Source organism: Littorina saxatilis, linkage group LG4 (assembly GCF_037325665.1).
Source record: "Littorina saxatilis isolate snail1 linkage group LG4, US_GU_Lsax_2.0, whole genome shotgun sequence".
Lineage (NCBI taxonomy): Eukaryota > Metazoa > Mollusca > Gastropoda > Littorinimorpha > Littorinidae > Littorina > Littorina saxatilis.
This window is the reverse complement of record NC_090248.1, coordinates 23,371,250-23,395,698: the sequence shown is the minus strand read 5'-3', so window position 1 is coordinate 23,395,698 and position 24,449 is coordinate 23,371,250. Positions and strand designations below refer to the sequence as shown.

The 24,449-nt window shown below is 42.9% G+C and overlaps 1 protein-coding gene across 1 annotated transcript in view; it reads left to right on the top strand.

Moving 5' to 3' along the window:
- LOC138964260 (inter-alpha-trypsin inhibitor heavy chain H3-like) overlaps nt 1-24,266 on the top strand; it is a 43,683-nt gene extending 19,417 nt beyond the window's left edge. The window contains exons 3-16 of the mRNA XM_070336165.1: nt 1,649-1,806; nt 9,870-9,989; nt 10,494-10,741; nt 11,384-11,553; nt 12,406-12,588; nt 13,075-13,177; nt 13,517-13,806; nt 14,097-14,301; nt 17,290-17,504; nt 18,007-18,109; nt 18,442-18,561; nt 21,513-21,626; nt 22,272-22,628; nt 23,052-24,266. Of these exons, the coding sequence (XP_070192266.1) occupies nt 1,649-1,806; nt 9,870-9,989; nt 10,494-10,741; nt 11,384-11,553; nt 12,406-12,588; nt 13,075-13,177; nt 13,517-13,806; nt 14,097-14,301; nt 17,290-17,504; nt 18,007-18,109; nt 18,442-18,561; nt 21,513-21,626; nt 22,272-22,628; nt 23,052-23,302 (2,637 nt within the window). The 3' untranslated portion in view covers nt 23,303-24,266. The remainder of the gene's footprint in view (nt 1-1,648; nt 1,807-9,869; nt 9,990-10,493; nt 10,742-11,383; nt 11,554-12,405; nt 12,589-13,074; nt 13,178-13,516; nt 13,807-14,096; nt 14,302-17,289; nt 17,505-18,006; nt 18,110-18,441; nt 18,562-21,512; nt 21,627-22,271; nt 22,629-23,051) is intronic.
- The last annotated feature ends 183 nt before the right edge of the window (nt 24,267-24,449 follow it).

Genomic DNA, 24,449 nt, shown 5'->3' with positions numbered 1-24,449 from the left:
CTCTCTCTCTCTCTCTCTCTTTGTGTCTCTGTCTCTGTCTCTCTCTCTCTGTCTCTCTCTCTGTCTCTGTCTCTCTGTCTCTGTCTCTCTGTCTGTCTCTGTCTCTCTCCCTCTGTCTCTCTCCCTCTGTCTCTGTCTCTCTGTCTCTGTCTCTCTCTCTCTCTAAAAAAAAATAGAGAGAGAAAAAAGACCCCTCAGCGTTGTTCACGACTGAATTTGCGAAGAGATACATTGAAAGCAATGTACCATCATTGAAAGCAATGTACCATCATTGAAAGCAATGTACCATCATTGAAAGCAATGTACCATCATTGAAAGCAATGTACACCATCATTGAAAGCAATGTACCATCATTGAAAGCAATGTACCATCATTGAAAGCAATGTACCATCATTGAAAGCAATGTACCATCATTGAAAGCAATGTACCATCATTGAAAGCAATGTACACCATCATTGAAAGCAATGTACCATCATTGAAAGCAATGTACCATCATTGAAAGCAATGTACCATCATTGAAAGCAATTAGTTTACACAATGTGTCTTAGGTCAAGTACATGAGTCGAAGCAGCAAGATTCGAGATAGCGGCTTACTTTATCTACAAGTTTGTTTGTCTGGCTGGCTGGCTGGCTGGCTGACTGTCTAGATGTCTGGCTGTCTGGCTGAGTGGCTGTCGAGATAGCGGTTTACGTCTGGCTGGCAAGCTGGCTAGCTGGCTGGCTTGCTGAGACCCCCTTCTCTTCAGTTTATTGTTTTTTAAAACCTAACAACAACAAAACAAAGAAAACTTCCCATACAAGGTGTGTTTTTTTTAAATACACAACGCGTCAAAAGTTTTCTTCGTTCTTTACTCGAGGTCAAGGCAAAAGTTAATTAAATAACAGTCTCCTTCAATGTTTTCCTTTCTTCCATCCTTCCTTACTTCCTTTTTTTCTAGGGAAAGTGGTAATACGAATTAGCAGATGTATACACTGCACGTGACTGTAAATGTCTGGAACCCTTTGCAAAGTAAGTCAGTCATAACAAAAAGACAGTTAGTTTACATCATTTTTCATGGTTAGTTTACATTTTGGGTCCAACCGAGGCCCATAAATTTGTCTGGGTGCAAGTTCCAGGAACCTTGTTTTTTGCGGAAGGGGTAATATTTTTATTTTTTTTCCTTTTTCTTATTTTTTTTAATCCCTTTGGGTGTTTTTTACCCAGATGTTTGCCTTGTCTGTGGATATCAGAAAACCGTTCTTAGTTAACTTTCTGACACCTGAGGTAGTATAATGTAGCGTACAACATGGGTATAAAACTTATCCTCGCACCAAAAATAGTCCTTTGACCTTAATGTGCAAACGGCTTGTACTCGCTCTGCCATGGTCTCGTTCCTGTTGCTTGTCTGTCGGTCAGTTGATAAGTAAGTTGGTTGGTTGATTGATCGTTCGCTTGGTCGGTGGGTCGGCTTGCTGAATAGCTGGCTGACTCATATTATACTACATATTTTATATTCAAACTGAAAAATTGCTTAACTTTTTTTCACGATGGAGAAATGGCGAAACCAAGGGCAGACATACAGCCATATAGACTTCTACTCAAGGAAAATAAATCTTGGCAACAAACCCAAGTACTAAATTAATTTTGTTTTGTTTTCTGCAATTTCAGAGTCCACGTATATCATCGCTGTACGCCTGTACGGACATCAAGTACCGCTTTGCCACCACGCGCATTACTAGTCACGTGACCAACCCCAGCAACCAATCACGACAGGCCGTCTTTGATATCACCCTCCCCAACGATGCTTTCATTGCCAATTTCACACTGTGAGTACACTGTGTTGCCTGTTTGATTGTTCGTGTGTGTGTTTCTTTCTTTCTTTGTCTTCCGAGTTCTCTTTGTTATTAAAGTTGTTGTTTACATTTTTATTTGTTTGCTTTTTCTGTATGCGAACTCATCTGTCTGTCTGTCTGTCTGTCTGTCTGTCTATCTGTCTGTCTGCCTGTCTGTCTGTCTGTCTGTCTGTCTGTCTCTGTATGTCTCTGTGTCTAACTCTGACTCTCTCTGTCTCTGTCTCTGTCTCTCACTCTGTCTCTCTGCCTTCCAGCCGTCATGTATGTCTGTCTGTCTATCTGTCTATCTGTCTGTCTGTCTGTCTGTCTCTCTCTCTCTCTCATACACACACACACACACACACCCACACACCCACACGCGCGCGCACACACACAGCCACACACACACACCCACACCCACACACCCACACGCGCGCACACACACACACACACACACACGCGCACACACACACACACACACACACACACACACTTCCTTTGTGCTTGTACATTTTATTCCCTTTAAAAAAACATAGGTCACAGAGTTTAGATCAGGAGGGTATCGCGCAAGGTACTGCACAATGCAATGTACGATACCCTTGGCTTCAAACTTGCAGTCTTCATCAATTTTTCCCCGAGAGTTGCACTTGCCCATTTGTTTTTAATATTAACATAGCTTTTATAAGGTACATCACATCACCTTGGGTACGTCAAAAAACGAATATAGAAGTGTACCAGAACCTGTTTCATCAATCCAGCTGCATTCCGAAAGTTTCTTCTCTCCCGATAATACTGGGTTAAGCTGTACTAAATTTAGGCAATAGCCACCGCCATTTGACATGTTGAGGTTGTAAGTAAACATTTTTCTCATGTTTTGTGATTGAATGGAAACCGAATCGCGAAGCGATGAGGTTTTCATTCCAATCACAAAACATGAGAAAAATGTTTACTTACAACCGAAACATGTCAAATGGCGGTGGCTATTTCCATTCTACTTTACTCACCAACAGTGGAACTCGATCTTGCTGAATGACACACTGGGAAAAACGTTCCTTTCCATAAAAATGTCATTGCTTTCGTCGACTATTTACCTCACGTACCTTTTTTCCACACTGCGCAGCTGATTCATTGACATTGAGGCTATCCTGAATATGTTACACAGCGAGAACTGACACTATTGTTAAGAATAGGAACTGAAGTATTTGTTTTTCATTTCTAAACTTTGTTGGTCATGATCACGTTCCAAAAATATTCATGTCGCCAAACGAACAGGACGTGACGTCGATTTGCCTTTTCATTCACTACAATACTCTTCCGGTCTCGGCTACAGGTATTTGTTTTGTTTCTGTTTCAGTGAAGCAAGTAAAAAACAAAAAAGTGTTTGCGCATGTCTGTTTGTTTATCGAGACCATTATGACGTATCTATTTGTCGTCTGCGTCATTCTCATTCTGGTGTTCTGTCTCTGCGTGGCCCACTGGCACTTGTGCGCTGGCTCCTTTGTCAGCTTCATGGAGTGTGGCATGTTCGTTTTGTTTTATTCCTTCTTCTGCTATAAATTGCTTGATGTCTTCATCATTCTCCCATTCTGAGTCACTCAGTGATGAGAGACTCAACTCGAAGTTGCCTTCAGATTCCATTTTGACAGTTGCTAACTCTTGTGATTATGGAGTGACGAAACCTCCTTGGGTCACCAGCATAATGAATATGATAAAGTTCGAGGGTAGACAGCCTTTATTGATACCATTGTGTTCATACACGAAAATGATATTCATACACTCCACAAAACATGTGAAAATCACCATGCTTCACAAAACATGGGCAATCATCATTTTCTCATGTTTCTAAACCAATGAAATTGCCAGATTTTGATTTTTACTCATAGAGTATTGTAGAATGTTGTATTATCTTAGCTGCTTTGTTGGAGCCATCATTGGCAAGCTGTGAGCTGCCTGCAAATTGTTTTGTCAATCTAGTGGTTCGTGTTACGCTGATATCATAACCATACCGGTTGAAACAAATGTAAAACTCTGTACTTGCTGCCGACGTACCTGTACCAAAAGAGATAACTATCAAAAGGGATTTTTTTAATTGATTTACTGGTATCACGCTAGAATGGGAACTGTGATGACTTTTTGTGGACAAGTGTGTAAAAATGAGAAAAAATCTCAAAGAGTCAGTATCATTTTCCTTTGTGCACATCTTGCAGGCGACAACTGAAGTTGAGTGCCAACAATCTTAATCGTAAACATTTTGAGAGACATCAATATCTCACCAGAATTGTGTTCAATTGTCAGTGATGACGACAAAGACTATTGTCATCATTTTCACGAGTTTTCATTCACAAGCACCTGGGAAATAAATATCATGTTCCCCAGGCAATAAATCGAGGTGGTGAATGGGTTTGAGCTTTCAGGTGAAACGTGGATTGTCAAAGTAAAGGCCAATCAGGCTGATTGTTTGATGTGTGGAACCATCGCGGCTTTGGATTTGTGTTTCCGAGGACAACGATTGTAAGCATTCACTCTCAAAGACCCAATCAATGTTGATAATTACCGCGGCGACTCATGGTCAATTTGCAACTTATCTCTGTAATCGCAAAATCCACAACGAAAAGTCATAAACACTTAAAAAGAAAAGAAATATGCTCAACACTTACTGAACTCACACGTATGATCGCAGCTCTGTACATTTTCAGACTGGAAGAAAAGCGTCAACAAGCTATGTTTGACGTCACATACAAGGTTGACGTGTTATCTCGAGCTACTGTGACGATGCTTTGTGGCCCGGAGTTGGATTCTAAAAATTCGTCTCCCTGTGGGTTATTGTGCATTTTGTTGCACAACCAAAATGATGACAAAAACGATGTTTGGTGGCTTGTCGTCAGACCAGCATTTTGTTGTTGGTCCTCGGGGAGCATATCGCCTTTTGTCTCATATTTATCAACCGCGGCCTTCGGCCTTGGTCGATAAAGATGAAACAAAAGACGATATGGTCCCTTGTACCAACAAAAAAAGCTGGTCTGTCAACAAGCCACCGAACATCTTATAGTATTTTCTTTGTAATGTTTACGTTTGTCTCCTCTTCCTCAAAACTGGCGCCAAAGTAGCGATATCTCAGTGATCATAATATTTGTCATGTGTGTCTTTCGTTCATTATTCTTAATAATAATAGTAATAATGGACATTTATTAATCGCCCCTTCTCACAAGAGCTCACGGCGATTTACATATTAATTTCTGCCGTGTGAGATGGAATTTTTTACACAATACATCACGCATTCACATCGGCCAGTAAATCTCAAGCCATTACGGCGAATATTTACTTTTTACGGCCTGTTATTCCAAGTCACACGGGTATTTGGTGGACAATTTTTATCTATGCCTATACAATTTTGCCAGGAAAGACCCTTTTGTCAATCGTGGGATCTTTAACGTGCACACCCCAATGTAGTGTACACGAAGGGACCTCGGTTTTTCGTCTCATCCGAAAGACTAGCAGCTTGTGGCATATTAGTACCAATGCAATAGCTGTAATCGTTTAACGTATCTTTAATTCTGCCATGTTATTCTTATCACCATGGATAGTAATGATGGTTACTGTGATCTTAGTAAATATCCCTTTTGGAGCTGGTATACCGTCAATACTGCCACACAAGTACGTGAACTTTGCACGGAGAAGTCAGTCATCCCAAATCGTTTGACTTTCTTCGGAACGTTTGATGTGCTTTCAAAGCTTCATAACGATAGGGTTTCCAGACCTTGGATCGCTTGTGACGTAATCTTCTCGCTTCACATCGCTATTCCTGGCGCTCTACCTGTCAACAAGCCAAGGTGAATCCCTGTCAGCCTGTCTGCCGTATGACGCTTTCTCATAAATCCGTTCTAAACCTTCTTGCACTGAGGGAAAACAAACACCTATGTCCTTGATCTCTTTTTTTTTTATTTTTAGTTTTGGCCTAGTTTTAAAAAAATGCAGATACTGTCGGATTTGTTAAATACTTGTACTGAACCCCCCCCCCCCCCCAATAGCTGGTGCCTGTCATCATGCTGTCACAATGCTGTGCAAGGTTGTGGAAAAGTACAATGCTCGATCGGGGGGGGGGGGGGGGGGGGGGAGTCGGGAGTCAGTACGTGGTTATTAAGTCCACATATCATTTTTGGTCGTTGCTGGCTTGAAGTATCCGTGCAAATTGTCGTTCGTATGCTGTCGACTGTGTATGCAAATCTATGCAAATCAGTCGAATGTTTTAGAAAATGTTAATTGCTCACCTAGCCTCTAGTGATTGTAAAATAGAAGCGCAGATCATTTTAACGCTGAACGCCCACTATATAGAAGGAGAAAAGAAGAAAACAAATAAGAAAAAAAGCAGATGCTTCTGGAAGAGTAAATTAATAAACACTCATATGTGACCCTCCACCACGAAATGAGTCGCATGTCACCTTTGCATGATTTTCATATTTTTACATTTTCCTATTGAGGTTTTTTATGCTCTATCCAGTGGTGAAAACCGTTTTAGAAAAGAGCGAAAACTGTTTGAGTTATAAGCCTGTGACTAAGGTGACCCTCACACTGTTACCAGACACTCCCCGGACTTCAACTGCGCGAGGTGACATGCGACTCATTTCGTGGTGGAGGGTCACATATTAGAGTTAATAAACAAACAGGGAACAATGCAATAACAAGAACAAACTCAAAATAAAAGAGACAACTACAACAAGGGAATAAACGAAAGAAAGGAAAGAGGAGAGATGACAAACGGGAAGGAAAAAAGGCACAAAATAGGAGAAAGAAAAGGAAAATAAAAATGAGATTTATGAGGTATTATCAAGTTGCAGAGCAGTCAACAGTTATGGTGCAGAGACTATTCGCGGAACGTCAGCGAGTGCACCTTGAAGACATTGTTGTCTACAGTACAGAGCGACGGTCACCGAATTGTTGTGCTTTTCTCATTATGCTTACTGTTGTTCTTGGCTTATCTGTGAGTTAAGGAAGCCAATTGGCTGAAAGGTTGAGCGCGTGCGTAGCCACTGTTTGATAATGTTTTTTCCTTTATTATCTCTTTTTTTCTCTCCTTTTTTTTCCTCTTTTTTTTGGGGGGGTGGGGGGTGGGGCGGGGTGCTATGTCAAGGACTATGCTTCAAAATGTTCCTTTCGTGTGCTTTCGGTAAATAAGTTCAAATATGAATGTGTTTGCAACGTTCACAATTAACCCCTACAATAGACTTACGTAATACGCGAATAAGATGGTGAGAATCTTAATAACTCAACAACATACAGGAACCATAACAACAACTACACTCTGAACTGAAGTGCTCCACCTTTGAACACCCGTTCTCTTACCTTCTTCTTCTTCAGCGTTCCAGAATGTTCTGGTTAGGCCAAAAAAAAAAAGGTCTGTTTACGGTAACATAGGCTAAAAAAATAGGGTCGGTAGGTCGTGATTTTTTTTTTTTTTTTCCAAAAAACCATATTTTTACGTTATTTTGCCAAAAAAACAAGATTTTTTTTTTTTTTTTTTTTTTTTTTTTTTCCTCAAATGCCAAAAAAAGTCTAGGGTCGCGCGAAAAAACTAGGGTCGGTCGGGTTACCGTAAACAGACCTATTTTTTTTTTTGGCCTTACTTGTGAGCTCGTTTGCCCATTTGGGTTCCCCACACTATACTCTGAGAGCATAGTCAGCTTCACTCCGCTTTCATTGAGTAGGCATGCTGGGTATTTTCGTGTTTTCATAACCCACCGAACTTTGACATGGATTACCTGAGGATCTTTTCCGTGCGCACTTGGTCTTGTGCTTGCGTGTACACACGAAGGGGGTTAAGTCACTAGCAGGTCTGCACATAAGTTGACCTGGGAGATCGGAAAAATCTCCACTCTTAACCCACCAGGCGGCAGCGACCGGGATTCGGACTCACGACCTCCCGATTAGGAGGCCGACGTCTTACCACCACGCCACTGCGCCCGTCGTTCTGTTACCAGTGGTGCACACAGTGTGACATAGTACATAACTCTACTAGCTAAAGGTAGCACATAATTATCATATGGTAAACAATAATGTTCCATTAAACACTATTAAAATCTGCTCCTTTTGCTTTTATCATTAATCACTCTGTGTTCAAAACTGGTTACAGAACGGGCGTTTTTCTTCTATGTATATAAATTACCTACCCGTAATGACCAGCTGTCTACAGCGACCCCTTTTGGTTGGTCCTTTAGCTAGGTGATCGTTATTCTAATATAGGTCTATGGTTATAGGCAGGATCTACTGTATCTTTAAAGGCATACTAACGCACTCCCGTGTTTACAAAGTGTAGTTTGCCCACAATCGATGTCAAACGCACCATAAGACCATATAATGACGATACGTCACCATGCGCGGACCATAATACATGCATTACAGCTTGTTCTAGCCTCTGAAAAAGTGAGGATGTCAACAAAGCCGCGGTGTTCTCTCCCTTGCATCAACGTTACATGTGTTGCCAAATCTATAAATAGGACGATCCAGATCAAAATGAAAATTCAAATATCTCAACATTTAAGGGGTCCTAGACCACAATATTTTGCAGAGAACTTAATTTAGTCTGTCTCCAGCTGTTGGTAAAGCAATTAGCGTGTATAGTCATCGAGTACATATGGCTTTAAGGAATCCACACAGTGCGAAGGGGTCAGAAAAGCAGACGGCTACATGTATAACGCAAGAAAGGAAAGAAAAGACGAACAAATGTATCCAACAAGCTAGATTTATGTGACAGACATTATCATCCTTGTATCTGGTGACAGTTTAGGGGTTACGCGCTTTTCAAGCAAGCATGTCTTCTGACAGCACGTGCAATAAACCATCTGACAAAATTGCACACAGAAAATGTGTTTGGCACTTCAGACAAGAATCGTAACAGAATGGAAACCATGCATTAGGCCAAACAAAAATATAATGTTGGTTTAGGGTAAACGTGACCAAAAAAGATAGGGTCCGTAGCTCGGCTTTAAAAAAAATATATATATCATTTTTAAAAAAAGATTTAGTCGATTTTAAAGGAGGTTACTTCCCCTAGTCTCGGTATGGTTCGCAAAATGTGCCAAAAGTTTGTTGTTGTAGAAATGAAAAAAAGAAGTTTTAGGGTCGGCTGGAAAAATAGGGTCGGTCGGGTTACCCTAAACCAACATATATTTTTGTTTGGCCTTATCCTCCAAAACGCCATGCTGCGAGTGACAGGTTTGTGACAGACAAAGATATCAAAATGCAGATGACAACCTGTTATTAACTGAGTTCTATGATAACAGCGTTCCTAGCTAGAACAACAAGCGGTGTGCATGTTTTTAATCATATTCCCATGGCAACGAGTTTGTTGTACATATCACTCTGATAATGATTTCACAACAGATAAGCAGGTTTAAAGGAGCATATTGCCTAATTAGTTGGTGACGATAGTCAGTTTCCAGTGCATGTGTATGTGGGCGGGGAGGGGGGTAGGGGCGCGGGGGTTTGGGTTGTGTGTGTTAGTGGGTTTACGTAGTTTCCAAGTTGTCCCCAATACGGTAGATATTTTGTCGTTGCTTTTGTTCCTCCCGATGTGTAAATATTCTATAATGAAATGTTGAAGTTCTTTTACCCTTAGTTTGCTTGTAGTTTTTGTTCTATTAGGTTGATCGGAGTTCTTTGCTTTTTAAACAAATTAACAAACAAGCAAACAAACAACAAACAAGGAAGCAAGCAAGGAAGCAAGAGAGCAAGCACGTAAACAAAGAAACAAACGAGGAAACTGACAAACAAACAAACAAACAAACAACCAACAAAAAGAACAACACAGCGTAACCACGCCACTGTCCCTTTACAATGTTAGCATTCATTTTATCTTTGGTAACTGCTTTCCTTTACTTATCAATCCCCTTCGTTACAAATAGAAGCCCAACAGATAGACTAATGTTTGATATCGCTTTACGCGACTTCTTTGTGTGCTCTGAAATGAATACAAACGCATAAACATAATGCCAAGGTTGAGAACACCAAGTACAACCAAGAATGATCTAACCCCAAACATATCATTCTGTGTGTGTGTGCAGGGAAATCGAAGGCAAGGCATACCAGGGCCGGGTGGAGGAGCGAGACAAGGCTCTCAAACAGTATAACTTCAACACCTCAATTCCAAAGGGGGCTGCCAGTGGGGGCAGGGTCACCCAGAGGTGTGTGTGTGTGTGTGTGTGTGTGTGTGTGTGTGTGTGTGTGTGCGTGCGTGTGTGTGTGTGTGTGTGTGTGCGTGTGTGTGTGTGTGTGTGTGTGTGTGTGTGTGTGTGTGCGTGTGTGTGTGTGTGTGTGTGTGTCCCTTAACCCCTTGACTGCCATGCACGTATCACGTACGTGCCCATGAAATAATCAAGAACTAATACTCTCACAAAACCAAAACAAAACATGCATTTTGAATTGATCAAGCTTATTGCCTTACCTTCATACTATTCTCCATCTCTCTCCCTCTCTATTTCATAGACTGAACGATTATGTGAGTGAGTGCCAAATTGTTGGTGTAAACATTTTGCAAGTTTATGAATGAGCGAAGATTTTAATATATATACAGCATAATTGGAAAGCCAAGAAATGGCTGGACTTTAGGAAGACACCGCTCAAATCGGTTAAGCTCACGAACTGTCTTTCTTTCTTTTTTTAACCTAATATTTGCTTTCGATCATCAGACCACGAGAAACCAACCAGTTCCGAGTGGCCTTGAAAGTGGCCCCCTTTGAGAATGTGACCTTCAACCTGACCTACCAGGAGATCCTGGAGCGCCGATTGGGCACCTACAATCACGTGTTGTACATTGACCCTGGTCAACCTGTGGAGGACATGCGCATTGACGTGTCGATAGAGGAGAACCGTGACATCATCGATCTGGTTGTCCCACCAATCAGAAGCGACCGCCTGGCCAACTTTAACGTTTCCGGTAAAAGTGGATTTTCCCCAAGCTATCGATAGCGTTGATACCTGAAGGAACTTTTGTACTGAGCATGGTCTGATAAGACTGTGCATTTCACTTTCAATTTACACTTTCACAAAATCACTTGGTTACTGGGTCATTCTCAATTTCTGTGAAGACTCTTCCACGGTAAAACGTTAGAATTCTTTTAATTTTAATGTGATTATTCTAAACTAAATGCTGTCTAGTTGGAGATGGAGTGCGGAAACAACAACAAAAAACAATCTCATCTGTCTGTTTAAAATTACCTTGTCCTGTTTGCGGCCACGTAGTAATGCAGATGAGATTAAGGCCTAAACTTTAATATGGGAATGGGAATCCAAAACAAAGCTTGCCAGCATATGTCACAATCATGTAAAACAAAAACAAAGCCCTTTTAAGATTGTTATGATGGGTTTCGTTCCGTTTACTGAGACAACTCTGCTTGAATCAACAATGACAAGGGGAACACATACAGGGTCACCCAAACAAATGTCACCAATAAAAACGCTAATAACTTCTAGGTATGTTGAGCGAATTGCTTCATATTTGGTGTATATTAACTTGAGCTTATGCATAATTATATCACCAAGTGATATTTCATGCCAAACCCACTGAATATTCCAACAGACATGAACAAGCTGGTGAATATTGAGAGACCGAGTCGACGTCAGGCCCACGTCAGCTATAGGCCCACGGTTCGTGACCAGCAGATACAGGGCATGTCTCCTGACGGCCTCTCAGGCCTCTTCACCGTCAAGTATGACGTCAACAGGAGTCTCGACGCTGGGGAAGTCATGGTCAGTTAACAGAACAGTTGTTACTTTTGTTATTTGTGCAACTGCAATTTACTTTCTTTGTTATATTTACAGCCGGAGTCTCTACGCTGGGGAAGCCTTGGTCAGTTTATATACAAACGGTATTGTAGTGTGTGTGTGTGTGTGTGTGTGTGTGTGTGTGTGTGTGTGTGTGTGTGTGTGCGTGTGTGTGTGTGTGTGTGTGTGTGTGTGCGTGTATGTGTGTGTGTGCGTGAATGTGTGTGCGTGTGTGTGTGTGTGTGTGTGTGTGCGCGCACGCTGTTGCTATTGTACATCGCCGTGAGCTCTGGTGAGAAGTGGCGATTAATAAGTGTCCATTATCATTATTATTATTATTATAAAGCTGTTTAATTAGTTGTTATTGTCATTGCTGCGACCATCTTGGGAACATTCTGAGATAATTCACAGGAGCATATATTTTGTTTCTGTTGTGTCTCTTGTTGGTCTACTGTAAAGGGGGTTAGGTCGAAATTCTTGTGAATGTATGCTTTTTTCTCCGAATAAAACGTTCCAACAATTTAACCTTTCGTGTTTTTTAGGTTTAATTAGGATTAAGCAGTTGTCAGTTTGATTGTTTTTGCAACTGCATTTTATTTTGTGCGTCACGCATTCTGAATAGGCTTTCGCGGTATCAACATTGCAATTTTTCAAATTAAGTCCGCAGTCAAAGCAGACTATGTATGATAAAAACAAGTATTCATTTACAAAATGTATGCTTTTCACGCAGTAATTAAGCCAGCGTGTGTGTTTAAACAGAGCAAAACACTGTCCACCTGTTTGGTGATTTTGGTACATTGTATATACACACATCTGTTTTAAACTGTTATTATACAGAGTGTGAACGGATACTTCGTTCACTTCTTCGCCCCGCCGGTGCGTGACCCTATCCCCAAAGACGTGCTCTTCATCCTGGACACCAGCACCTCCATGATGATGGAGAAACTGGGACAGCTGCAAGACGCCATGCGAGTCATTTTGACTGACATGGCCCCTGCAGACAGATTCGCTCTCATGCAGGTCAGTGTTTGCAGGATGATGGGGTAAGTCTACTCACCTAAACTCAATGTTCAATCTTGATCGAGTGCAACTTTCTCAACACAAACAACGCCTTTACCTAAAACGTAGCTACGCGTCATCCAATCAACTATTCTTTGCATCGTTGATTTTGTACCATTTTGGGGGTTTGGTTTTTGTATTTCTTCATTCAAAAGTAAGTTTCATGTTTGTTTACTTCTGATGAACTTTCGTCGATTCTTTGACCCATACTTTAAATAATTTAATTCCGTCAACATTTCTACACAGTTAGCATAAGTGAATTTTCAGTACAACCTGAATGCCTCCTTCTGGAATAATAATGCAACCAACTGCATTATGTTAACCGTTTAGTTTGATTTTTAATGGTGTACATTTGTTAACGCTGGAATGTGTGCGTCACCAAAACTCTCTGGCTGAAATCACGACAGTGCCTTTTTTTATTTCTTTTATGTCAACAATTTCTTCCAGTTCAACTCGAGAGCCACCTTCTGGAAGAAGCAGCTACTTCCAGTCAATCCTATAACCATCCAGTGGGCCATGGAGTATGTGGGATCTCTCAAGGCTCGTGGATGTAAGTCAGCTATCAGGGGTCGTGTGCACAAGAACATTGCCAAGTGGTCAGTGGATCTCAAGCGCTGGATGGGATTGGTTGAAACTGAGATTTATTTGAGATTTCAATCAATCCATCCTAGCGCGTGGGTCCTACTCACTTTCACACTCTCTCGCGCACACCACGCCAGATAACGCATTGTTTTTGATTGTTTTTCTATGTTAATGTAATATATTAACTCGCACTAATTAGCACCCTATCGGTTTTCAAGGTGAATCGTCGAATCAGTGAATCTGTCACAAACCCTTCCAGTAAGAATCCCTTCCCCTAACGTGTCTTTCCTGTCACTATCATTTGCAGACACGAACATCGACTCGGCCATGAGCAAAGGGCTGGAGTTCCTGAACGAAGATCCGACAGTGCAGGGAGACAACTCTCTCATCATCTTTCTCACGGACGGAAGACCCACAAGAGGGGACACGGACAGGTCCGCCATCTTGCAGAAAGTGCGCGAGCAGAACCGGAAGAACGTGGCGGTGTACGGGCTTGCGTTCGGCAAGGACGCTGATTGGCCACTAGTGAAAAAGATGGCGCTTCAGAATCATGGCGTCGGGCGCAGGATCTACCAAGACGCTGACGCAGCGCTTCAGGTGGGGTTACTACCGACACGTTGATTGGAAGAAATTGGTTGTTGAATACATGTGTTGATGGGATCATTTTTAAAAACGCACGCACATTAATATACACGGATGCGCACGCACGCAAGCGCACGCATATGCAAGCGCTAAAACATACACTGACACACACCCGCGCGCGGCATCCGTCGGTCCAGTGGGGCCATGGATCTGCACCCACTGTATTCATCACATCGTGCTGAGTTACTTTACACCGCACGTATTGCTCCACAACTGTACATACACCTTTTTTTTCTCCTGGACAGATCCAAGGTTTCTACGCCGAGCTGTCCACACTGCTACTGACCGGGGTCCGCGCGAGCTACCTGGACAGCGAGGTGGACGTCCAGACTCTGACCAGGACCCAGTTCCAGAAGTTCTTCAACGGATCAGAGCTGGTGATAGCCGGCAAGCTGGTTCGTCTCAACCAGACCGCCCTGCAGGTCCTGCTACAGGCCTCGGGCGTCAAAGGTCAGTCGACTGCACATTTGCTGCTACCCTGCCGCCCTTCCTCGGGTATTTTTTCGAAAGACGGCCTTTTAATAATTGCAATCATGAGGATACTTATATGGCGCAAATCCTAAAATAGTTCTAAGACATTAGTTCAGGGGTGGATGTTGCAGTGAGTGCTGGGACGGGACGGCGTGGGAGCATACTGGGAGAAGGAACAAGCGTCGGGACAAGCAAAAAGAGAATGAAACAAACAAAATAAAATAAATACATAAAGAAGAAAAGAAGAGAGGAAAAAAAAAAAAAAGGAGAGAGAAGAAGAGAAGAACAAGTCGCGTAAGGCGAAAATACAACATTTAGTCAAGCTGTCGAACTCACAGAATGAAACTGAACGCAATGCCATTTTTCAGCAAGACCGTATACTCGTAGCATCGTCAGTCCACCGCTCGTGACAAAGGCAGTGAAATTGACAAGAAGAGCGGGGTAGTAGTTGCGCTGAGAAGGATAGCACGCTTTTCGGTACCTCTCTTCGTTTTAACTTTCTGAGCGTGTTTTTAATCCAAACATATCATATCTATATGTTTTTGGAATCAGGAACCGACAAGGAATAAGATGAAAGTGTTTTTCATTCGATTTCGGAAATTTGATTTTGATGTGACAGGGGAGGCTACCGCTCCTTTCACAATAGACTCTGCACCCGAGTTGTTGGCCTTTAAAGTCAACACCGGTGAGTTGTGGAATTCTTTTTGTGATGGGGTCTGGTGGTTTCCGATTGTCTGTATGTTCATAGAAACCTTCGTGTTTGCATAACAGTTTTTATAGGGCTAAGAAATTAGCCCTAACATTTTCAATCCTGTTTGATTGCACTTCGCTTCCCGAGATGATCGTAGTGTTTCGGCACTCGGTTACATCTGGCGCTTGCGAGCAGGGATGGAACTCGGCATGATATGTTCAGGTAATGGCATAATATGACCACTGAACATTTTCGTGCTGTTCCCATTCTGCGAACTTGGGATGGACAGTGGTCCCCCGGTTCGGAACTTCGGGACGAGGTTCACTCAAACGGGGGCGATTATGACAGGGGAGGCTACCGCTCCTTTCACAATAGACTCTGCACCCGAGTTGTTGGCCTTTAAAGTCAACACCGGTGAGTTGTGGAATTCTTTTTGTGATGGGGTCTGGTGGTTTCCGATTGTCTGTATGTTCATAGAAACCTTCGGGTTTGCATAACAGTTTTTATAGGGCTAAGAAATTAGCCCTAACATTTTTAATCCTGTTTGATTGCACTTCGCTTCCCGAGGTGATCGTAGTGTTTCGGCACACGGTTACATTGATAATAATTTTTATATGTTTAATTTTCAGACCTTGTTTTTAATCCGAATATAACATATTTATATGTTTTTGGAATCAGAAAATGATGAAGAGTAAGATGAACGTAAATTTGGATCGTTTTATAAAAAAATAATTTTAATTACAATTTTCAGATTTTTAATGACCAAAGTCATTAATTAATTTTTAAGCCACCAAGCTGAAATGCAATACTAAACCCGGCCTTCGTCGAAGATTGCTTGGCCAAAATGAGGGTGTGACAGTGCCGCCTCAACTTTTACAAAAAGCCGGATATGACGTCATCAAAGACATTTATCGAAAAAATCAAAAAAATTTCCGGGGATGTCATACCCAGGAACTCTCATGTCAAATTTCATAAAGATCGGTCCAGTAGTTTACTCTCAATCGCTCTACACACACACACGCACACACACACATACACCACACCCTCGTCTCGATTCCCCCCTCTACTTTAAAACATTTAGTCAAAACTTGACTAAATGTAAAAAGAGAGATAAGGAAAAAAGAAAGAGAGAGAGAGAAGAGTAGAAAGAAGAGAAGAGATGAGAGTGAAGAGGAGAAAGAGAAAGAGAAGAAAAAGGAAAAAAAAAAAAAAAGAGTTCTAAGTGCCTCTTTTCGCATTGTCATTGTCATTGTCATTTTCGTGCAAGTTATCAGGCAGGCAGATGTACCTCTATAGCATTGCACACACTTAAAATGTTACCTTGGCATCTGAGAAAAGAACCGTTGCCTCGAGCCGTTTTTACTTGTGTGACAGGGGAGGCTACCGCTCCTTTTACAGCAGACTCTGCACCCGAGTTGTTGGTTTAAGTCAACACCGGTGGATTGTGGAATTCTGTTTGTGATGGGGTCTGGTGGTTTTCGATTGTCTGTATGTTCATGGAAACCTTCGGGTTTGCATAACAGTTTTTATAGGGCTAAGAAATTGGCCCTAACATTCTCAATCCTGTTTGATTGGACTTCGCCTCCCGAGGTGATCGTAGTGTTACGGCACCTCGGTTACATCTGGCGCTGCGAGCAGGGTGGGACTCGGCATGATATGTTCAGGTAATGGCATGGCATAATATGACCACCGAGCATTTTCGTGCTGTTCCCATTCTGCGAACTTGGGATGGACAGTGGTCCCCCGGTTCGGAACTTCGGGACGAAGTTCATTCAAACGGGGGCGATTGTGACAAGGGAGGCTACCGCTCCTTTCACAGCAGACTCTACACCCCAGTTGTTGGCCTTTAAGTCAACACCGGTGGATTGTGGAATTCTGTTTGTGATGGGGTCTGGTGGTTTCCGATTGTCTGTATGTTCATGGAAACCTTCGGGTTTGCATAACAGTTTTTAATAGGACTAAGAAATTGGCCCTAACATTCTCAATCCTGTTTGATTGCACTTCGCCTCCAAAGGTGATTGTGGTGTTTCGGCACCTCGGTTACACTTGTTATTGCTGTGTCCAAATATCCTAACTTTTTGTCATAGGTATGCAAGGTTGATAGGCAGTGTACGATGCGTCAAAAACGTACTCAGTTTTAACGTTATTGTTATTTTGTTGCAGGTTTAGACATGTGTCCAAGACAATTTTCCTTTCAAATGTATACTCACTAAAATAGACAACAAAGTTTTGTTGATTTTGCTGTTACTGTTATTGTTATTATTATTTTGTTGCAGGTGCGATCAACCTGACAGTGGTGCCTGACCCTGAGCCTATTGCACGTGCCGAGATGCCCACCTGCGGCCTTCTGGAGGTCAAGGATCTGACGGCGGTGGCGGAGAAGATGTGGGCCTACCTCACCATCCGCGAGATGCTCAAGGAGAGAGTGGGAGAGCACGAAGAACTGAAGAAGCAAGAACTGAAAAACAAAGCCTTGCAGTTGGCGCTGAAGGTAAGAGACACGGAGTGCTGAAATGTGTATTGCACAATCGTGACTAAATATGAAGCATTTTGTGGCTTGAACAAAGTAGCCGGTTTTATTTTGACTTTGTCGTAGTCAATACTGCACTTGGAAAATCGATAAGTATCGCTGTGAATAACCACAGTATCAGTATTCATGTGACAAAGGTGGTTTTTTTTTCAGTTTCAGGCAGAGAAAAAGAATTTTAAGATGTACCTTATTGCGTTGTTTTTCTTTTTCATCAGGTGAGCATTCGGTTATGGAATCTCCATCATTCTCGCAGCGAATTGTCCGCCATGACATGCATGGTCAATCTTTGTTCTAACCGTGAAGAAAACTATAACTGTATTTCATTGACCCAGCTAACTACTTCTTTCTTTCTTTCTTTATTTGGTGTTAAACGTCGTTTTCAACCACGAAGGTTATATCGCGAGGGAACTACTTCTAAAAGTTTTTATTCTGATTGTGTTTCCTTATATCTGTTTTACTAAAGTACAAGTTCGTGACCCCTGTGACGTCCTTAGTGGTCAACAAACCAGGTTCGGAGGAGCTGGCCTTTCTACAGGAGGATGCTAGCGAGCTGCTGGACGAATCAGGTCGGTTTTTAATCTGTCATGGTAAATAATTTTGGATCGGCGTTGCCAGGGAGGACTGGGACAAGCGGATTGGGGGGGGGGGGGGGGAGGAGGAGGAGGAAGGGGAGGGGTAGGCGAAGAAGAAGGGGGGCGTCTAGGAGTTGGGCATTTTCCAAATGTTACGGCACTTGCTGTCGCCACTCAAACACATAAGACATTTCGAAGTATTTTTACCAAATATATTAAGTGCTAAAGCTTCGTGCAGTGAGTTTCTCGAAGTATAGACTTGGCCACTTATGGACATAAGACTTAACAAACATACACCAATGCGATTTTCGTGTCGCTGTGTGCAGATATCACGGCCGTGGAGAACTTGTATCATGTTCAGAACTACACTGCACTGTTGAACGCCACCGCCCCTACAACAGCAACACCGACGACGACGACAGCTGGCATGTCTGGAAGGGGTGGAGGTGGGTAAGTGGGAGAGGGCGCGGATAATTCCGTGGTAGTTTTTTTTTTATATAATAATAATACGAATATTTATAACGCGCACATATCTCACCAACAGGCGACTCAAGGCGCACATACACTCATTCACACACACGGAGACTTAAAGTCACCAACACACACACACCATCAACCATTAAAATATGTACAGTTATTCAGGGTGGGATGGGGTGGGCAGTGTAGAATGCATGGATTATGTGGAAAAAAGGAATGTCTTGAGTGCAGATTTGAATGATTCGAGGGACTGTTGTTGACGGAGGGGGAGAGGTAGTGTGTTCCATTGGCAAGGTGCTTGGAAAGAAAATGAGCGTTGACCTGCTGTTTTGAGTTTGGTGTGGGTAATGTTGAGCTTGAGGGAGTCGGCAGATGATCTGAGTGCTCGTGAAGGGACATAGAGAGAGAGAGAGAAAGTCGGAGAGATAGGCAGGGGCGAGACCATGGAAGCATTTGTAGGTGAGAGTGTTGATTTTGTATGTGATACGGGCAGGAACGGGCAACCAGTGGAGCTGATTTAGGAGGGGGGTGATATGATCTCCCTTTTTCTTTCGTAAGACAAGACGGGCAGAGCTATTTTGAATGCGTTGGAGACGAGAGATAGAAGAAGAGGGAAGACCCGCCAAGAGAGAGTTACAATAGTCAAGACGTGAGAGAATGGTGGAAGTGCAGACCATGCAGTTTGGCGGTAGCATCTGTGGTGAGGTACTTGCGGATAGTGGCGATGCGGCGGAGTTGGAAGTAGCAGGTGCGAGAGACAGAAGAGATGTGTTGTTTCATGGAAAGGGTGTTGTCTAGAGTGACTCCGAGGTTTTTGACAGCAGAAGACAGAGGGACAGAAGAGTCAGAGAGTTGAAGAGAGTCGGAAGTGGCTTTGGAGAGTTTGGATGTAGTGCCTATTAGGATAGCTTCAGTTTTGTTGCTATTGAGCTGAAGTTTGTTTTCTGTCATCCAATTCTGCACGTCAGTGATAGTGTCAGAGATAGAGGAAAGAAGAGATTCAGACTGGTCAGGGGAAGAGCTGTTGTGAAGTTGAGAGTCGTCGGCAAAAGAGTGGTGGAGAACGTTGTGTCGGTCAAGGATGTGGTCAAGAGGTTGAGTGTAGAGAGTAAATAGTACAGGCCCAAGGACTGAGCCCTGAGGGACTCCGCACTCAAGCCTGATGGGGTCAGAGTTCAGTTTGTCAATCGAAACAGTCTGGTAGCGGTCGGTGAGATAAGAAGAGAACCAAGAAAGAGCTGTGCTATGGATACCAAAGGTGTGCTGAAGGCGTTGAAGGAGGATGTTGTGGTCGACTGTGTCAAAGGCCGCTGATAGATCAAGTAGAGCGACGGCAGAGATTTCAGCTTGGTCAGTGGCAAGGAGGAGATCATTAGTGATTTTGAGAAGGGCAGTTTCGGTGGAGTGGTGAGGACGATAGGCAGATTGAAGCGGAGAGAGAAGATTGTTGCAAAGAAGGTGAGAGTTGAGTTGTTTCAGGACGACTCTTTCAAGGAGTTTGGAGATGAAGGAAAGGTTTGAGACAGGGCGGTAGTTGCTGAGAGTGTTTGGGTCGAGCGATGGTTTCTTCAGTAGAGGTTTGACAATAGCAGTCTTAAAGGAGTTGGGGACAGTGCCTGTTTGCAGAGAAGTGTTGATGATTTTGAGAATAGAAGGGAGGAGTTCAGGAAGACAGTCAGAGTAGAGTTGTGTGGGAAGAGGGTCAAGGTCACAGGTTTTCAAGGTCATTTCTTTGAGGACTTTCTCCAGGTCAGTGAGAGTGAGAGGCTGAAAGTGTGTGAAGGGAGTGCCTGTAAATGCAGGAGGAGTTTCAGAGTTTTGGTGTGGGATTTTGTCTTGTTTGTCACGGATGGTTTGGATCTTGGATTTTAAAGACATAAGACGACGTTGTGATACAAAATGAGTTTCTTGTATGGTAGGTGAGTTCTTATTATTCTTGTACAGTCGAACCTGTCAATAACAACTACCCGGCAACCAAAAGTGGACCTTAAAGACAGGACTGGTGGTCTTGGTCGTTATGGAAAAGTAAACCATGCAGGAAAAATCCTTGACAAGGTTTTTTGGGGGGTGGTTTTAATGGACAGGTGGTCGTTATAAGAGGTGGTCATTATAATAAGGTGGTCGCTACAATGAGGTGGTCGTCGGGGCAGGTTTGACTGTGCTAGCCACCAGTCCCTTTGATATTCGTCTCTTTCCTTCACCCTCCATCCACCAAACCATCTCACCCCACCCCCAACCCCCCCCCCCTCCATTGCCTCTTCCTATTGTAAGGTATGGTCTTGACAGATAAGAAGTCCAGCCTCAGTCCACACTATTCTTTCCACAGAGGGAGGCAGTCTGGTTTTTCACTTGAACGACTCCTATTAGTGGTTTTAAAACTAGTCACATAATGGCTTTCCGCTTAGTCTGATGGCTTTGATACAATACAATCAACAAAACGTTTGTGAAAACAAGTGATGGCCAAAATGAATATTACTGCATGCACCTTACCTTGGACAACACAACAATCGCTAACTTTGATTGATTGATTGATTGATTGATTGACTAATACATTCATTGATTGATTGGCCGAAATGTTGATATATTAACTGTGTTATTTATTAATGTGGAACATAGTACTGCATGCCCTCTACAGCGAACTGATTGGCTGTATTTATGCCCCTTAACTTAGACAACACAACAATCGGTAACTTTCAGTGATTGATTGATTGATTGATTGATTAATTGATTGATTGACTGATCAGCTGATTGATTTATTGGTTGATTGGTTGATTGATTGATTGATTGATTGATGGATTCACCGAAATGTTGATACATTGACTGTGTTATTTATTAATTTCGTCGATGAATAGAAGTTTAGCATAATTATCCTGGTCGCAAAATTCTCATCTTCAGAACTTATTTTGTTATGCCGTGTTAGGGGGAGGTGATCCACATTTCATGGTGGAAATGGCTTCATTACCCTACCCATTGTGCTTTGACGTCAGAGGTGACACAGGTGACGTCTTCCAGCTACTGAGGGATCCAACTACAGGTTTGTAGCAGTAGAGAGAGAGAGAGAGAGAGAGAGAGAGAGAGAGAGAGAGAGAGAGAGAGAGAGAGAGAGAGAGAGAGGGGGGGGGAGACATAGACAGAGACAGAGGCAAAGAGAGAAAGAGAGATTGGAGGGGCAAGCCGCTAAAAAGAGTGCAGTCAGAAAAAAATATGAGAGAACGGAGGGGGGAGGGGCGGGCACCTGGAGATAGTAGAGATAGAGAAGAAAAAAAGAGAGAGGCGGAGGAACAGAAATGTAGGCTGAGACAGAGACACATAGAGATATAGAGACAGATTATGTTAGAGAGAGAGGGGGAAGAGAGAGCGAGAGAGAGAGAGAGAGAGAGAGGGGAGCTCTAGGGAGAGAGGAAAAGAGGGAGAGAGAGATAGAGAGAAAGTGAGAAAGAGAGAGAGAGAGACAGACTGACTGAACTTCTGTTTATAAGGATAAACGGTTTAAGGTACTATACCTTGTATTACAACCTGTCCTGAGAGAGAGAGAGAGAGAGAGAGAGACAGACAGACAGACAGACAGACAGACAGACAGACAGACAGACAGAGAGAGACAGACAGAGACAGAGAGATGATTGTTGATCTGTAATTCTGCATATTTTCTTCTACTCGTGGTCTGCAACTTCTTTCCTAGGGCTCACCGTAAACGTCGAAATAAGAGAAGGACACACAAGATCAGCGGATTCCCGATCCAGATTTTACATCAGACGAGCCGCCATCTTGATGCAAGACGTCATCGCGGAAGTCTCCGTTGCGCATGTCACGGTCAATGGCGTCATAGTCCTTCACTGGGACACGTCCAAGTCTGTGTACATGCCCGGTGTCTGGATAATGATGAAGAATTCCACTCTTCGTTTCGCTCTGGATTGGGGCGTGGAGATTGACGTCACCAGACACGTGAGAGGGGGAGCCAATCAACGAGGAGAGGAATTTCTCAATGTGGAGATGCAGAATGAGGCTCGTCTGTCTCATGAATCGACTGGCCTTTTAGGTAAGAATAACAATTGTCACTTTGCTTATGACATTGCTTTAGAATTAGTATCAGTGGGAGTAGGGCGAGGAGGAGGAGGAGCTGTTGGAGAGAGCGCAATCGAAAAGGAAAGAATCTTTTTCAACACTGATACTCTCGGATGGCAGAATCTTCAAAAATCTGTTTTCATTGTTTTGTATGGGCTATGGGGGATGGCGTTTTGTTGATGTTGTTGTTCATGTTGGTTTGTGTTTTGTTTTTATCATCGATCATTAGACGTTTAACTGATTAGTCACTATCGCCAGATGAACAGAAAGAACGACCGGAAATCAAAGTTCAAAGCCTAATATGGAGAGTCCTACACATTTTCTGTGTTGCTTTGTTGGGTGGCGTCCTGTGTTTTTCTCTCGTTCCCTATGACACTCCCTTTATCGTCCACTGCAGGTCAGTTTGTCCACAAGGACGTCAAACTTCAGAAGATCAAGCAGCGTCACGGTCGACTGGTGGCAGAACTGGAGGTGATGAACGGACCTCGCCGAGTGGTCAGTCACGGTCGAGCGGTGGTCAAGAACCGGAGAGACCCGTTCTTCAAGCGCCGGGCACCCTGCCTCATGGTGGATAGCCTGTGGTCAAAGACACTGGACAGACCCACACGCTTCTACAAAGTGCACAGCCTCTATCACATCGGACTGTAATTTAGACGGGCTATGGCAGTTTCAAAATGGACTACCTGTAATTTTCATTTTTTGTAAGATACACATTCTTTTACGACATTGTAAATCAACCACAGATCTTGTAAATCACATCTGATCTCTAAATTACCACAAGATTGTCTAAGATTTGGTCGAACAAAGACATTGGACTGACCATAACGGTTTTACCAAGTGCACATCTTCTCTGACATCAGAGTGTTAAGACGGTCTATCGCAAAAAAATGTTGTTGTTGTTGTATTTGACCATGTATGAATGATTTTATCCCATGTAAATATGATAGTGCCTACGAGCCAGAGAGCCTTCCCGTGCAAATTATTGTGTACACCACCACAGGCCTGCCCAGGCTTTTATTTTGAATAAGAGCATCATACAACACACTGGGTCGTTGGGAAATGGTTAGAAAGTGTTTGAATTCCATATAATGTCACTTTTTGGACTCGACACAGTTCTTCAAAACGAACAGCCTCTATAGTATGCACATGATGAGGCCTTTTTAGACACAGAGAGAGAGAGAGAGAGAGAGAGAGAGAGAGAGAGAGAGAGGTTACGTGTGTGTGTGTGTGTGTGTGTGTGTGTGTGTGTGTGTGTGTGTATGTGTGTGTGTGTGTGTGTTTGCTTTTGTGTATATAGTTGTGTGAGTCCGTCTGTCCGTCTTTCGAGCCAGTCTTTAACAAAGAAAGGTAAAATGAACGTCCCAGGGGAGAAATAAGAAAGGCACACAGAAACGTACGCCTGAACAATAAGCTTTAATGATTGTCGTAGTGCGTGTTAGTAGTTTTGTTCATCTAGTAATAAAACCGATTTTGGACTTTGTTTTGTGACGACGAGATTATCTTACATTAGATGTAGATAAGGTGGTAACAGTAGTGTACTTTGTTAGTTTTATAGAAGTTGTTTCGTAAACATGTACAGTGTATTGTCAATAAAGATGCGCTGATTTCGTTATATGATTGATTTATCCTGTTAACAGACACATATACATACACATTCACACACACACACACACACACACACACACACACACACACACACACACACACACACACACACAGGCGATAACGCACACGTACGCACACACACACAGACAGATGTAAGCCTACTCTCGCACGCGCGCACACCCACATACAC